Genomic DNA, 13,936 nt, shown 5'->3' on the forward strand with positions numbered 1-13,936 from the left:
TTAGTGATGTAAACTTATTTATTTGTATGCATAACCAAATGACTTCTGTTAACCTTTTGGACACTTTAAACCTCTGGGTGTTAAAAAAAAATCATGCCAAGCAATAATATAAGTATTCAGGCTTGTTCAAACAAAATACTAATTTTGATGAATGCATTGTATCACAATTACAAAATGCATCAAAAGCAAATCTAAATTTAGTGTGCATAACATCATTATGAAATTTGCATATCACGCCTTCCTAATTGCCAATGATTTTTTTTTCTAACTAAAAAGTTTTTGGTTTAAATATTTCCCTGTAATGTACATGAAAACACTTTTTTCCATTGATGTTCTCTATGACATCGAAATTGCAGAAGAAAGATAGAGTTATAGTATAATTTTTTTGTTTGTTTAAGTGGAATGCTGCTGGTAACGTCAAAAAAAAAATTAGAAACACAACACCTTTACCATTAGACCAGGAAGACTTTCATACTTCTACATTGATATTTTAACATATTGTTTATAAATTGATAACATCATGTGACAACAAAGCTGTTGACGCTAATTATTATGAAATTTGTGGTCTTCCAAATCGATATTTGAGAAAAAAGCAACATCTGCTTAAGGGTTTCAGATTTTAGTATCTTAGTTTTAACACTCCTAATGATTTGCCACACTTTATTTTGTCATACTCAAAAAACGCATTTTACAAAAACATGAGCCGAGTATCTATCTGCGATTTTTCACTAAACAACATTGATGCCATGCTTCGCCCACTTATCTGCCTTATAACAACAAAGTTAGTGTACCAGTTTGGAATTTCGCTGGTATTTCCCATACATTTCTTTTTATAAAGCATCATGTGGACCTTGGGTATTTATCAGTATTATATGAGACTCTATCACTGTTGTATATTCAATTTTGTTATTGCCTTTCATTATTTAATCCTAGCGGTACTGAGGCTTTAAGTGATTTGAAAGAGGTCCCTTAAAACTATCAAGCTTGGTTTCGTATACTCTTGTGTTATTTTCTATTTTAAGGTGGAATGCGACTATGATTTTTTTTCGAGTTTCTGTGTGAAAATTAGTATACGAATAGAAGAGCATATGCCCAGTTAGGGACTGTTTTTACTTTTTCAATATTCGGAACAGTTTTGAATCTACGAGTCTTCAAAATATGCCACTGACGTCAATTTTGAGACGTCTGTCATATTTTTGCGTTCCAGCTACAATAACCGATAGTTTCATCAATTCTTCATTTACAGCTATGAAATTTCAACGTCAAGTGCGTCTTGTGAAAACGTTCACGCTCATATATTTTTCTTTCTCTTGTTGAACGTTATTGTTTTTAAATTCGTCTATAACGTCATTTTTCGCGGGAAAAACGGCGCCGTGTTTCGCTGAAAAAAGTGCGCCTTTCTTTAATTCTTGAAAAAACTGCTCGTTTAATTTTTGATTTTTTTAAATACATGTATTCAATGTTTTATTGCAAATCGCCTGATATCAAGAAAAGGGTACGTCACCGACTTCGTTTTTGCGCAGTATCAAATAATCTAATCCCTATACCTGTTTCCTTTTTTCAATTCGTAGTGTATTTAAACGTTTAGCATGACGTTAATCGAATTGTTTTTGTTTATTAAATGGAAAGGTTAGAAATCTTAGAGTGTCTGATCAGTTTTATGTTAGTGATATTTGTTATTGTTGTTGTACATTACTAATTCCACACAAGACGGGCGCTGAATAACCAGCTTAATAAATCAATGACATAAATCTGGCGGCAATTTTAATGAGAGGCTTTCTTGATCATTAAGCAATCTCATTTGCCGAATTATAATATTTTGATAATACACATCAATAATTGTTCCAGTCACTATGCTATGAACTGCGACTAGATTAGTGCTTTGTTTTATATATATACATCTACAGTAATAACACAACAATAAACGGTTCTACTACTTTATTAGTTACCAATTTCTTTTATAAGTTTCAGAAAAGATCTGCAGTTATAAGGCTCTAAACTAAGCAAAAGCATAGTAAAACCAGTGTGTGACACTCATTTCATGCACAAAATATAACTAACAAACCAAAAAAATGGTAATCGACAGAAATCTGCATTGTAATAAGCACAAACGGATCCCGGCAGTAGAGGGTTGCAGCCCCCCCCCCCCCCCCCCCCCTAAAATCATCCAAATTTTTCTTCTGTATGTCACTATCGGAGAGAAATGTAATAGTATACAGATCTATAAAATACGCAAATACGCAAATACGCGACTATAGAGTTCAGTGTTTTGAATCTAATCTCAATGTAGTCAATCGGTTATCGTTGTATAAAAACATATACAATTAATAAATTTCACTAATAGGGGTAACCATATTATTGACTAAGTTTGGTAGTGAATATAACTCTTGAACATTTTCAACGAGGGTCATTTGTTAGGCAACGGTTTGGGGAGGAGTGGGGGATGGTCAGTTCTTGACGATAAAAAAATGATCATTTTTTGAACAGAAAGAAAATGAGTCATGTGGTCAATATATAACGGGTAAAAATTAAATGATACATCGGCATTAATTTAAAACACACTAAAATTTTAAAGTGAAAGTCTTATTCAAAATCAATATTCCACATGTATAACAAACAATTATTTTGACTGATAAACCCTTACTTCTTACTAAATAATAAACTCATACAAAATATTATTCACTGACTACAATATTGTAACTGTTTATTTAATAGTAGAAAGCGCAAAAATGATTCATTTTTTTTGGTGAATGCTAAAGGATTTACTATGGTCTCATATTTCTTTCAAATTAAACTCGGTATTCTTCATAAAAACCATTGTTTTCGATATGTATTTATTCTTAAAGGCATATTAAAACAATAGTATTAGTTGTGGTAAATCGTATTTTTGTTTAATACTTGCGTTTGCACTGATTGTAAATGATCACATTGAATTGTTTCTATTATCTCATCTTATTAAGGGTTGTTATTAAGGGTTGTTAAAGTTCACACAAATGCACTCACATGAACGCACGTATACGCCCACATACTCGTACATGCACGCACGCCTATACACACGAACACGCACATACACACACACACACACGCTATGATAAAATATATTTTCCAAATGGCTCAAAGAATGATCTTAAAGTTAATGTTTTTAGTGCAGTAAAATGTTTAATTTTGTTAATCAATGCATTGTTTGTTTTAATCCATAACGAGTTAGTTTGTTTTCCTGACTTTACCACGTAATCAAAGCTTCTCGTGCAACCAAGCAACTTCATGAGACAACTTTCGGCGATGCATTCAATGCCCATAATACAGAAGCCAACATAGCTACCTTATCCCGCACTCAATATCCCTGCCGTGCGTACAATGGCTGTGCGTGCGTGCGTATGTGCGTGCGTGCGAGTGTGTGTGTATGTGTGCATGAGCGAGCGTGTGTGCATACATGCCTGCGTGTGAGAGCGTACATGTGCGTGAGAGCGTGCATGTGCGTGTGTATGGGCGTGCGTATGATCGTTTGTGTGTGTGTGTATGTGTATGCATGCATGCATATGTGCACGCTGGTGTGTGTGCGTGCATGTGTGTGTGTGTGTGCACGCGTGCTTGAGTGTGGGATGGTGTGTGGGGTGCGATTTGACGCGTGCTTGCGTACGTGACTTTATTGTACGTTTTGTGCGTGTGTTTGTATGTAAGCTATAACAACCCTTAACAAAATGAGCTTAAAGTAACTATTTAATGATGCACACTTACTCTCCCACCTTAGCTCAACTCAATATCTTAATTTTCCCCATGGCTGGACATAATCACAATATATCCAAACATTGATAGACATAGAACATAAATAATATTATATACATAATAGTACAGTTTAAAATTATAGCAAATTGGTGTCAAAATATTTATATAGGTAGGATATAGCTATATATAAGTATAAATAAAAAGCTTATATTCTACACGCAAATAAAATAAGTCTATTTATCTTCCACGATAGTAAGGTCGTATGTGATCTGACTCTTGGATGCAGAAATCTTGTCGAAAACAAAGGTTCTTATGAGAAATACCGAGTTGATATGAAAGAAATGAGCATAAAACATGGTATTTTTGTGTCGCCTGAAAAGACGACATATAGGGGTTACTTTTGTCAGCGTCGGCGGCGGCGTCCGCGTCCCATTTTCGCTTGTCCGGGGTATATCTCCTAAACTATTAGTGGTATCAACTTGAAACTTCATATGTACATAGATCTAATTGAGGGCAAGTGCAGTGCACAAGAACTGTTACTCTTGCTTCCATATTTTTAGAGTTATTGCCCTTTGTTAGTTTTCATGCTTAAAGTTTTGTCCGGGGCATATTTTGAAGAATATAAGAGGTATCAACTTGAAACTTCATAGCTAGACAGATCTCATTGAGGGCAAGCGCAGTGCACAATAACAGTAACTCTTGCTTTCTTAGTTTTAAAGTTATTGCCCTTTGTTAATTTTCATGCTTAAAGTTTTGTCCGGGGCATATCTTGAAGAATATAAGAGGTATCAACTTGAAACTTCATAGCTAGATATATCTCATTGAGGGCAAGTGCAGTGCACAATAACAGTAACTCTTGCTTTCTTAGTTTTAAAGTTATTGCCCTTTGTTAATTTTCATGCTTAAAGTTTTGTCCGGGGCATATCTTGAAGAATATAAGAGGTATCAAGTTGAAACTTCATAGCTAGATAGATATCATTGAGGGCAAGTGCAGTGCACAAGAACCGTTACTCTTGCTGCCATATTTTTAGACTTATTGCCCTTTGTTAATTTTCTTGCTTAGGTTTTGTCCGTGGCATATCTTGTAAACTATAGGAGGTTTCAACCTGAAACTTATTCCATAGGTATATCTGATTGAGGGTTCAAATGCCACCTACACTTGAAAGTTAAATGGCAACACATCATTGTCTATAAATGAATAAAATGCCAATCTAACAGCTATAATGTCGACAGTAAATAATTCGTCAGGCGACACCTCCGACTCGCGGAGTTCTAGTTTACATTATGAGATTAGGGTAGACCACAGTAAATATTTTAGCATTCACCAATAATTTAATGTTTTTGCGCATTCTGTTATTAAACACGCGGTTAAAATCTTGTAACCATTAATTAATATTTTCCATAAATGCATAATTGAGTAAGAAGTTAAAGTTTTATTAGACAAAATTGATCTTGTTATACATGTTTATGCATGGATTTTGGATAAGCATGTCACTTTAACTATAGTTCGTTTATAATCAGTGCTTTAATGATTTAATAATGTTAACTATTTGGAATTCAACAGAAGAAAACAATGTTGAATTATCAATTTAACTAAAATTAACAACAACTGTTATATGTTATTGATCAGTGGTTTATTGAAAACTAAGCTCTTATTAGCGTAAATAATAGTTCGATTTACGTCATGCTAAACATTTTATAACAATACGTAATGAAAAATAACAGGTATAGGGGTTAGATTATTTGATATTGCGCAAAAACGAACTCTGCGATTTGTAATGAAACATTGAATACATGTATTTAAAAAAATCAAAAATTAAACGAGCAGTTTTTTCAAGAATTAAAGAAAGGCGCACTTTTTCAGCGAAACACGACGCCGTTTTTCCCGCGAAAAATGACGTTAAAGACGAATTTTAAAAAAAATAACGTAAAACAAGAGAACGAAAAATATATGTGCGTGAACGTTTTCACAAGACGCACATGACGTTGAAATTTCTTAGCGGTAAACGAAGAATTGGTGAAACTATTGGTTATTGTAGCTGGAACGCAAAAAGATGAGAGACGTCTCAAAATTGATGTCAGTGGTATATTTTGAGGAGTCATAGTTTCAAAACTGTTCCGAATATTGAAAATGTAAAAACAGTTCCTAATTGGGCATATGCTCTTCTATTTGTATTCCAATTTTCAGACAGTAACTCGAAAAAAAATTCATAGTCACGTTCCACCTTAAAGAGTTCTTAGACTTTATATGAAATTACCGGTATCTTTTTGACAATCACAATAAATGGTTGAATCCAAACTGTTAATACCATATTTCATTTTGTATAATCAAGTTAGTTGGCATTGTAAAGTAAGACACATCCAATTGTTACTCTGATTTAAAAAAAAATAACATTCTTATTATTTGTATCAAAATTGTAATTCTGGAAACTGAAAATATCCTTGGTAAGAAATTAAGATGTTTGCTTGTAGCAGTTCATTTACTGCCTGGTTTTCAGTTCAAGCTATGATTTCTTTATTTTACATTGGCAATACATGTTTACACATTCATTTGAGACACTTTAATAATGTAAAGGATATTATTCACTTTACAACATTTGTTTTTCACTTTTGTAATTAACACTTCGGACAAAAGTAAATATCAGGAAAAGATAAATTGACTTGTTGGCTTTTAGGATTTATTTTATGACATGATGTTTTGCTACTTTGATAAGTTACTTAAGGGTTTAAAGAGACGAATGAATTTGAATAAAGAAACTCAATAGTCAGCATTTAATTTGTTAAGCAAGTCATTTGTATTTTGATTGTTTGTTTCAGAGTCACTAGATAGAAGTAATAACACAATGGCAAACGCTGTGAATGGCGAAGTGGATGAGAACGGTGAGAATCCTGGCCAGCCGGTGGAGGAGGAGATGGAAGAAGGTAAATGGGGAACATATAGCAATATTGAATGATATGTGTACATACATCAGGCCTTGTGGGTGTTAAATCATGTTAAGACAACTGCTAAAAGCAAGCCACACTTGTTATAATTAAAAATCATTTGGTCAAATCATAGTTGTGAATGCGAAAAGGTTCTAAGTGACATTAAATTAAGAAGAAGATAGAACCTTTTCGCTTTCACCCCTCGATATACTACCAAGCTGCTTTGTTTTACCAATAACACCCTCCACTCACATTTTCTTCTAGTCTAAATTATTTTAATATTGCATTACTTAAAATGTTTACTCCAACCATTGTTAATAATGTTTAGGAAATGTCTGTATTGTATTTCTCCTGGCCATGCCATCAGTAAGGACAGAGGAACAAACTCAACATTCATGATATGATGGAGGTTAGATGTTGGATCATTTAATCTTAATCATCCATACAATATTTTCAGATGACAGTAAAGCAGAGGCCACATTCAGCTTTACTGTGGATAACATCAGCAAGCTCAAAGAATCTGTTCTTAGTCCGAAGTGCATGGTCAGAAACTTACCCTGGTTAGTTTCAATATTGTAATGTCAGTATGTGATTTCTTTCCTTTAATCAAAATCATTTTGCCTATCATCTTTTTTTCTTGGTAATATACATTATTTCTATATCTATTACAGTATTGCTTATTCTGTACCTTAAAATATTGACTGAGAGAGACTGCTTCATATGTAATAAATTGATACGCTTGTTCTCCGATTGTCTATCATGAGGTATTATTTTTTGGGACATTTGATAGTTATTCATAAAAGCACTTCTCTTGCTGTGTAAAAAAGTTGGTATTGATTTTGTAATGACTGCTGATTACATGTGCTTCATAAAACCACTCATTATGTTTAAAGGTGAGATGATGATGTTTATTTTTGCCAAGGAAATTAATTATTCAAGAAATATGACAATAAAGGATGATTGCTTTTTTAATTTAGGAAAATTATGGCGATGCAGAGAATCAACCACAGTGCAGAGAAACACAATCAGAAGAGCTTGGGATTTTTCCTACAGTGCAATGCAGAGTCGGATTCCACGTACGTAGATTTGTAAAACTCAGATGTACCTTAGTTTTGTAGCAACAAAAAGATGATTGTTTAAGTCCCAAACAGTAATATACAGTTACTTTAGTGCATGCAAGTTTCTGTCTTATGAAAGAAATGCTTTATAGTAAATATCAATTGAAACCTTGAAGGATGACAGAATTTTGGCTACTAGTCACGGCCCTGCACAAAATGCTTTCTGGACCTGTTTAAGTTCTTGATTTTATATAGCAGGTTTTGTTTAAAATACTGAAGCCAAGCACTTACATAAGAACATAAGAATTCAGTCTTGTTCATCAAAAAGTCTTCATTCGATGACAGTAGTCAATGCAAGCATATGGCAGTTTAAACATATTAGACAAGATTATAAAAGTTCTGACAGTTAAATTGTTGTTAGGTTTCTTTTTTGGTTTGTGCCTGTATATGTAATAATGCAGTGTGAATCTTGTCTGTTAATTTGTTGAAGTGAAGTGATATACTTATAAGGTTTCAATCAGTTATGCAGCAATATAAAAAGTGATTGATGGACAGAAATGATGTCTTACAGATCCTGGTCCTGTAATGCTGCGGCAGAACTGAAGATACTAAACCAAAAACCCAGTGGAGATGACTTTGTCAGAAGTATGTACCATGTACATATCATCTTATAGCTGCCTGTCTATTTAAGCCACTGTGTCTCGTTTAAATAAAGTGTTGACTAAGTGGTTTGTTGACTGAAGAACTGAAAAAAACATTGTAAGAAATATTGACCATACAATTCACACTTACTTTTTGCTATAGCAACAATAAATTATAGGCATGGAATTACTGCTGTCATGTATCAATTTTCTATGTTAATACAACACTGAACATTATAGCTTGTATATTAATTGCATTTAAACATTATTACTTATTACAGAGATCCAGCATTTGTTTTATAGTAAGGAGAATGACTGGGGCTACAGCCATTTTCTGCCATGGAATGTAAGAGTTTTTTAACTATGATATTCAATACATAAATACATTTTTATGCTATACAATAGAGGCATATTAAGCAAGTTTAAAATTAAACACCGACCATTAGGAAAATGCTCTTAAATCAAAAAGAAGAAGTTTTAATGATGTCTGTCGAGTTATTTCAAACTTTCAAAGTCATGTCAAGATTCATAGACCTAAGATAATATGAATACAGCCTTAGTTGCATGAACATATTTTTGAAACACTAATATTAATAAAAGATACGTAAATGGCTTTGTTCCCCTATGTCTCCAGGATCTTCTTGAGCCAGACAAAGGCTACTGTAAGGATGACAAGGTCACGCTGCAGGTTCACGTGATTGCAGATGCTCCACATGGGGTCAGGTACGCGATACTCATTATTTTAGTAGTCCCTAGTCATGGAAGCGACTGTCTTATACCAGGCAGTGCAGAATCAGTGATTTTTTGGGTGCAATTTACTGTCTTCTAAAGGCTGTTTCCCCTTGCAAAATGTCCATTTTTCCCCAAAATTGATATATTTTTTCCCAATTTGATAAATGCAGATTATGTAAATGAACAAAATAGCAATAAATTTCTTAAAAAATAAACAAAATCTTGACAAGACTAACTCTTTCACAGCATAATGTATGCATTTTAAGGTGAAAACATTAATATTTGCCATTATGTTTGCTATTTTGTTCCGATTTTGTATTTTTCCCTATTTCGACTTTTTTTCCAAATTTGCAAGGCTCAGGCGGTAAAAATATTTCCAAAAAAAATCACTGCAGAATAAAAAAAAAGTAGCTATCAATGGTTATTTATTGACAAACAATAATAAGTCTGCATGGAGTTGTTATTGTGATGCTGGGAAAATCCCCACAATGCTGTAAGGTGTTGAGGAAACGTACATGATGTGTAAAGTGAATTGAAAAAACAGTTATAAGAAATTCATAGTTTTGATAGCTGATGTTAAATAAATGTTTTGTAATGATAAAAAATTAATAAATGAATGTTTTAAATGTTTTGTTGTGTGATGAAGAGATAAAGAGGATCACATACATACATGTATAACAGCATAGTGTCAAAGTGAAAGGCCAATTTTTGGTCAATTTTTTTCTTCCGTCTGTAACATTATTTTCACTAAAAAATGGAGAAATAATGTATATACCTTTATAGTTGGGAAATACCCTATATTCGGCCCCAAAATAGTAGAAAGTCGGCTGTGAATACATGTATATAAATGAATATAAAATTCTATGTTTGAAGCCATATGTATATTGCATGTTACAGTTGGGATTCCAAGAAGCACACTGGGTTTGTTGGCCTGAAGAACCAAGGGGCCACATGCTACATGAACTCTCTCTTACAGACACTCTTCTTCACAAACAAACTCAGAAAGGTATACAAAACCTTAAGTCAAAAGCTGGGAACGTATTTATTATATTCGGAAAGGATTTTAAAATTTTATTCACCGGATATGCATAAGTAAGAACCACTTTCAATACAGAAAAGTCAATTCATATCAATGCTGCAAGAATATCTTGGTTTAAAGTTCAAATGGAAGAGACTTTAGATATGTTTGCAGTAAGTGCGAATGCAAATGAGCATAACTTCGTGTTTTCAAATCTCAATACAAACCTTCATGTTGATATCAATGTTTTTCATCTTAATCAATGTTTTTCATCTTATTTTTGTATGACAAACAGTTGTAAATGTACATATTAACACAGTAACTGCATGTCTTAGCCTATGGTCTATGTGTGCAGGCTGTGTACCTGATGCCAACAGAGAGTGATGACCCTACCAAGAGTGTACCTCTCGCCTTACAGAGGGTTTTCCACGAGCTGCAGTTCTCAGATGCAGCTGTTGGAACTAAAAAACTAACTAAATCTTTTGGGTAATTGTTATAAATACGTGTTCAGTCGCTGCATAATGTATCAATGTTTTATATATTTAATTATATACGGAGTAATGTTTCTCATTTATATAAGAGTCATATTATATTCTAGCAGAATACACTGTGCAAGTTCTTATGTAACTCCTTTTGAATTCAATTCTGATAAATTTGACACTGTATGATGATGAACTCCTAAATTTTAGATGAGCATTTTTAAAAAATATTGGCAAAAAACATGTTATCACAGTTTCAGTTAATGTCTTTAAATCATTTTAGACAAAAAACTTTTGTCCAGTGTTTCTTTTTACGAGTTTAAATGATTTTCAGGAAGATTAATGTTTCACTATTTCAGTAAAGTTGAACAAAGATCACTTTTGTGTTTCAGATGGGAAACATTTGACACATTTATGCAGCATGATGTTCAAGAATTGTGTAGAGTTGTAAGTTTTGTTTTTGATTTAAATTAGCACATAAACCCTCTTGGAAGTATATATTTTTAACTTGTCTCTTATTTTCAAAGAGACAAGTTGAGTTGCCCTGGTGCCAGCAGATGCTGAAGTGTACGGTAGTTATTCAACCAACTTTGGCATCAACAAGAAACTGCATACCCATGTTTACAATAAGATGTAACAGCTTTAACAGGCCAAATATTTTGGATGAGTCTAGTGAAAATTTTCCTGTGAGTGAGGTAATTTCAGGTCAGTTCATGTATAAATGATAAGATACGATTTCTCTTAATCTTACCGTAATGACTAGATAACTTATTGTAACAGTTTAAATATGAGAACATCATCTAAAAATCCCCCCAAAATGTATGGAGTGTTGTCCAGTATGTGTTTGGACCATATTTTTCATAACTGCAACACTTACTTAATTAAAATATGAACCTATTTTGAATTATTCAAACAACTTAAACCACTAACATTTCTCTATATGTGTCAACATTGGCAAAAAATGTCTAGAATGAAATTTTACCCATTAAAATATGACACAGTGATTTTTATAAACCTTGAGTTAAGAAATGTTGATAAGGATCCATAATTTGACTTACCGGAGGCCTTTTTATGCCCCCACAAAGTGGCGGCATATAGGGTTGCCCTTGTCCGTACGTACGTCTGTCCGTACGTACGTACGTACGTCCCGAAGATTGTTTCCGATCTAATTCTTGAAAACCGTTTGTCCAATCCTCACCAAACTTTAAACACATGTTTGTGACCATAATATCTTGATCAAGTTCGATAGTCATGGAAATCGCTTTAGTCATTTAGGAGTTACGGCCCTTTTTTGCCAAAAATACTTCAAAAATATATGTTTCCAATCTAATTCTTGAAAAGTATGTGTCCAATCCTCACCAAACTTTACATACATGATTGTGACCATAATATCTTGATCAAGTTCGATAGCCATGGAAATCGCTTTTGTCATTGAGGAGTTACGGCCCTTTATTTGCAAAAAAAAACTTGAAAAATACGTCCCGAAGATTGTTTCCGATCTAATTCTTGAAAACTGTTTGTCCAGTCCTCACCAAACTTTAAACACATGTTTGTGACCATAATATCTTGATCAAGTTCGATAGTCATGGAAATTGCTTTAGTCATTTAGGAGTTACGGCCCTTTTTTGCCAAAAATACTTCAAAAATCATTATGGCTTATTTTCTGTGACAAAAAACCGAAGTGGGGGCATCGGTGTCCTATGGACACATTTCTAGTTTTTACTGGCTTTGACCCTTCTACATAGGGAAGATCAAACATCACAACATATGCATGTATGTTTGAAATTTACAGTATTGACTATTCTCTAAATTTTTGTGACAGCTTAATGATAAAGCTAGCCAAAACAGAGCTCAAACACTCAAACACCACTTGCCAGAGAAGACAGATGAAATCGAAATATTATTTTCCCCAATGGGAATTTTACTTGTCCATGTGAGTTATTTCGAAGACTGTATTACTGGAAAGCATACCTATGATTGTTATTTGAGTTTAATCAATTGAAAAGGCTACACTTAATTAATACCTGACACGATTACGGGTATTGTCTACAGGAACTCTAACCCGGCTCACAGGTATTAAATTGACCTGCAGAACTCCGAAATTATAGAGTACCCATTGCATTTCTGAGTTTCAATTTCTGAGCCTGAAATATTTATTGAGTTATGTTTCTTATTCATATGAGGTAACTTGGATGAGGGTTTCGTGTTGAACTTGTTTTTGAGAATGTTGAAAATTTACATTTTAATCACAGATCACTTTAATCAACTATATACAGTTTGTAAGCAAGTGAATAACTAAGAGGTAAAACACTATTAATATCTGATGGTAAAATAAAGTACATGTATAACAGGTATTGATTGTTTCATTTTTAGCTCCTTGAAAACATGGAAAGCAAAATGAAAAACACATGTGTGGATGGAACCATTCCAAAACTGTTTGAGGGCAAAATGTTGGTAAGTTGCTGTATTAATGCAATTTAGCAGGCAAGTGGTCTTCCATCCTTTATATCAGCAGTGCTGTGAATGCTGAATCAGCTAAATTCAACTATTTTCAGCAGACCAAGAATGAATTGATGATGTCTTGTCTTTTAATGTGTAAAGCTGCCATTGTTAATGATTAAGCATGGTACTAAAAGGCAGATATTGATTTCAATGCCCTGGAAATATTGATAGTAATGATAGTAACGTCAGGATTTTTAACCCGGTTTTCAACGAAAACCGGGTTATTAGAATGAGGTTGTCGTTGGGCGGGCGAACGGGCGGGCGGGCGGGCGTCAAACATTGGTTTCTGTTCAATAACTTTAGTTAGCATTGATAGATATTGATGAAACTTGGTGTGTAGGTAGCTTATGGGAAGAGCTAGCTTGGGATTGCTTTTGAGAGGGGTGGGGCTAAGGTCAAGGTCACTGTTACTAAAAATAGAAAAATGGTTTCTGCCCAAAAACTTTAGTTAGCATTGATAGATATTGACAAAACTTAGTGTGTAAGTTGCTTCTGTGAAGAGCTAGCTTGGGATTGCTTTTGAGAGGGGAGGGGCTAAGGTCAAGGTCACTATTACTTTAAATAGAAAAATGGTCAAGGTCACTGTTCCTAAAAATAGAAAAATAGTTTCTGCCCAATAACTTTAGTTAGCATTGACAGATATTGATGAAACTTGGCGTGTAGGTAGCTTATGTGAAGAGCTAGCTTGGGATTGCTTTTGAGGGTGGGGGGCTAAGGTCAAGGTCACTGTTACTAAAAATAGAAAAATGGTTTCTGCCCAATAACATAAGTTAGCATTGATAGATATTGATGAAACTTAGTGTGTAGGTAGTTTATGTGAAGAGCTAGCTTGGAATTGCTTTTGAGTGGGGAGGG

The 13,936-nt window shown here is 33.8% G+C and overlaps 1 protein-coding gene across 3 annotated transcripts in view; it reads left to right on the forward strand.

Annotated features, from left to right (window-relative positions):
* Positions 1 to 13,936, forward strand: part of LOC128209240 (ubiquitin carboxyl-terminal hydrolase 7-like) — a 39,793-nt gene that overhangs the window by 969 nt on the left and 24,888 nt on the right. For all 3 annotated transcript variants that reach the window (XM_052913188.1, XM_052913204.1, XM_052913196.1), the window contains 10 exons: positions 6,544 to 6,648; positions 7,109 to 7,211; positions 7,629 to 7,727; positions 8,281 to 8,354; positions 8,632 to 8,696; positions 8,985 to 9,073; positions 9,980 to 10,088; positions 10,456 to 10,586; positions 10,972 to 11,026; positions 12,953 to 13,033. In XM_052913188.1, the coding sequence (XP_052769148.1) occupies positions 6,544 to 6,648; positions 7,109 to 7,211; positions 7,629 to 7,727; positions 8,281 to 8,354; positions 8,632 to 8,696; positions 8,985 to 9,073; positions 9,980 to 10,088; positions 10,456 to 10,586; positions 10,972 to 11,026; positions 12,953 to 13,033 (911 nt within the window). The remainder of the gene's footprint in view (positions 1 to 6,543; positions 6,649 to 7,108; positions 7,212 to 7,628; positions 7,728 to 8,280; positions 8,355 to 8,631; positions 8,697 to 8,984; positions 9,074 to 9,979; positions 10,089 to 10,455; positions 10,587 to 10,971; positions 11,027 to 12,952; positions 13,034 to 13,936) is intronic.

The sequence above is a fragment of the Mya arenaria genome, chromosome 2 (assembly GCF_026914265.1).
Source record: "Mya arenaria isolate MELC-2E11 chromosome 2, ASM2691426v1".
NCBI lineage: Eukaryota > Metazoa > Mollusca > Bivalvia > Myida > Myidae > Mya > Mya arenaria.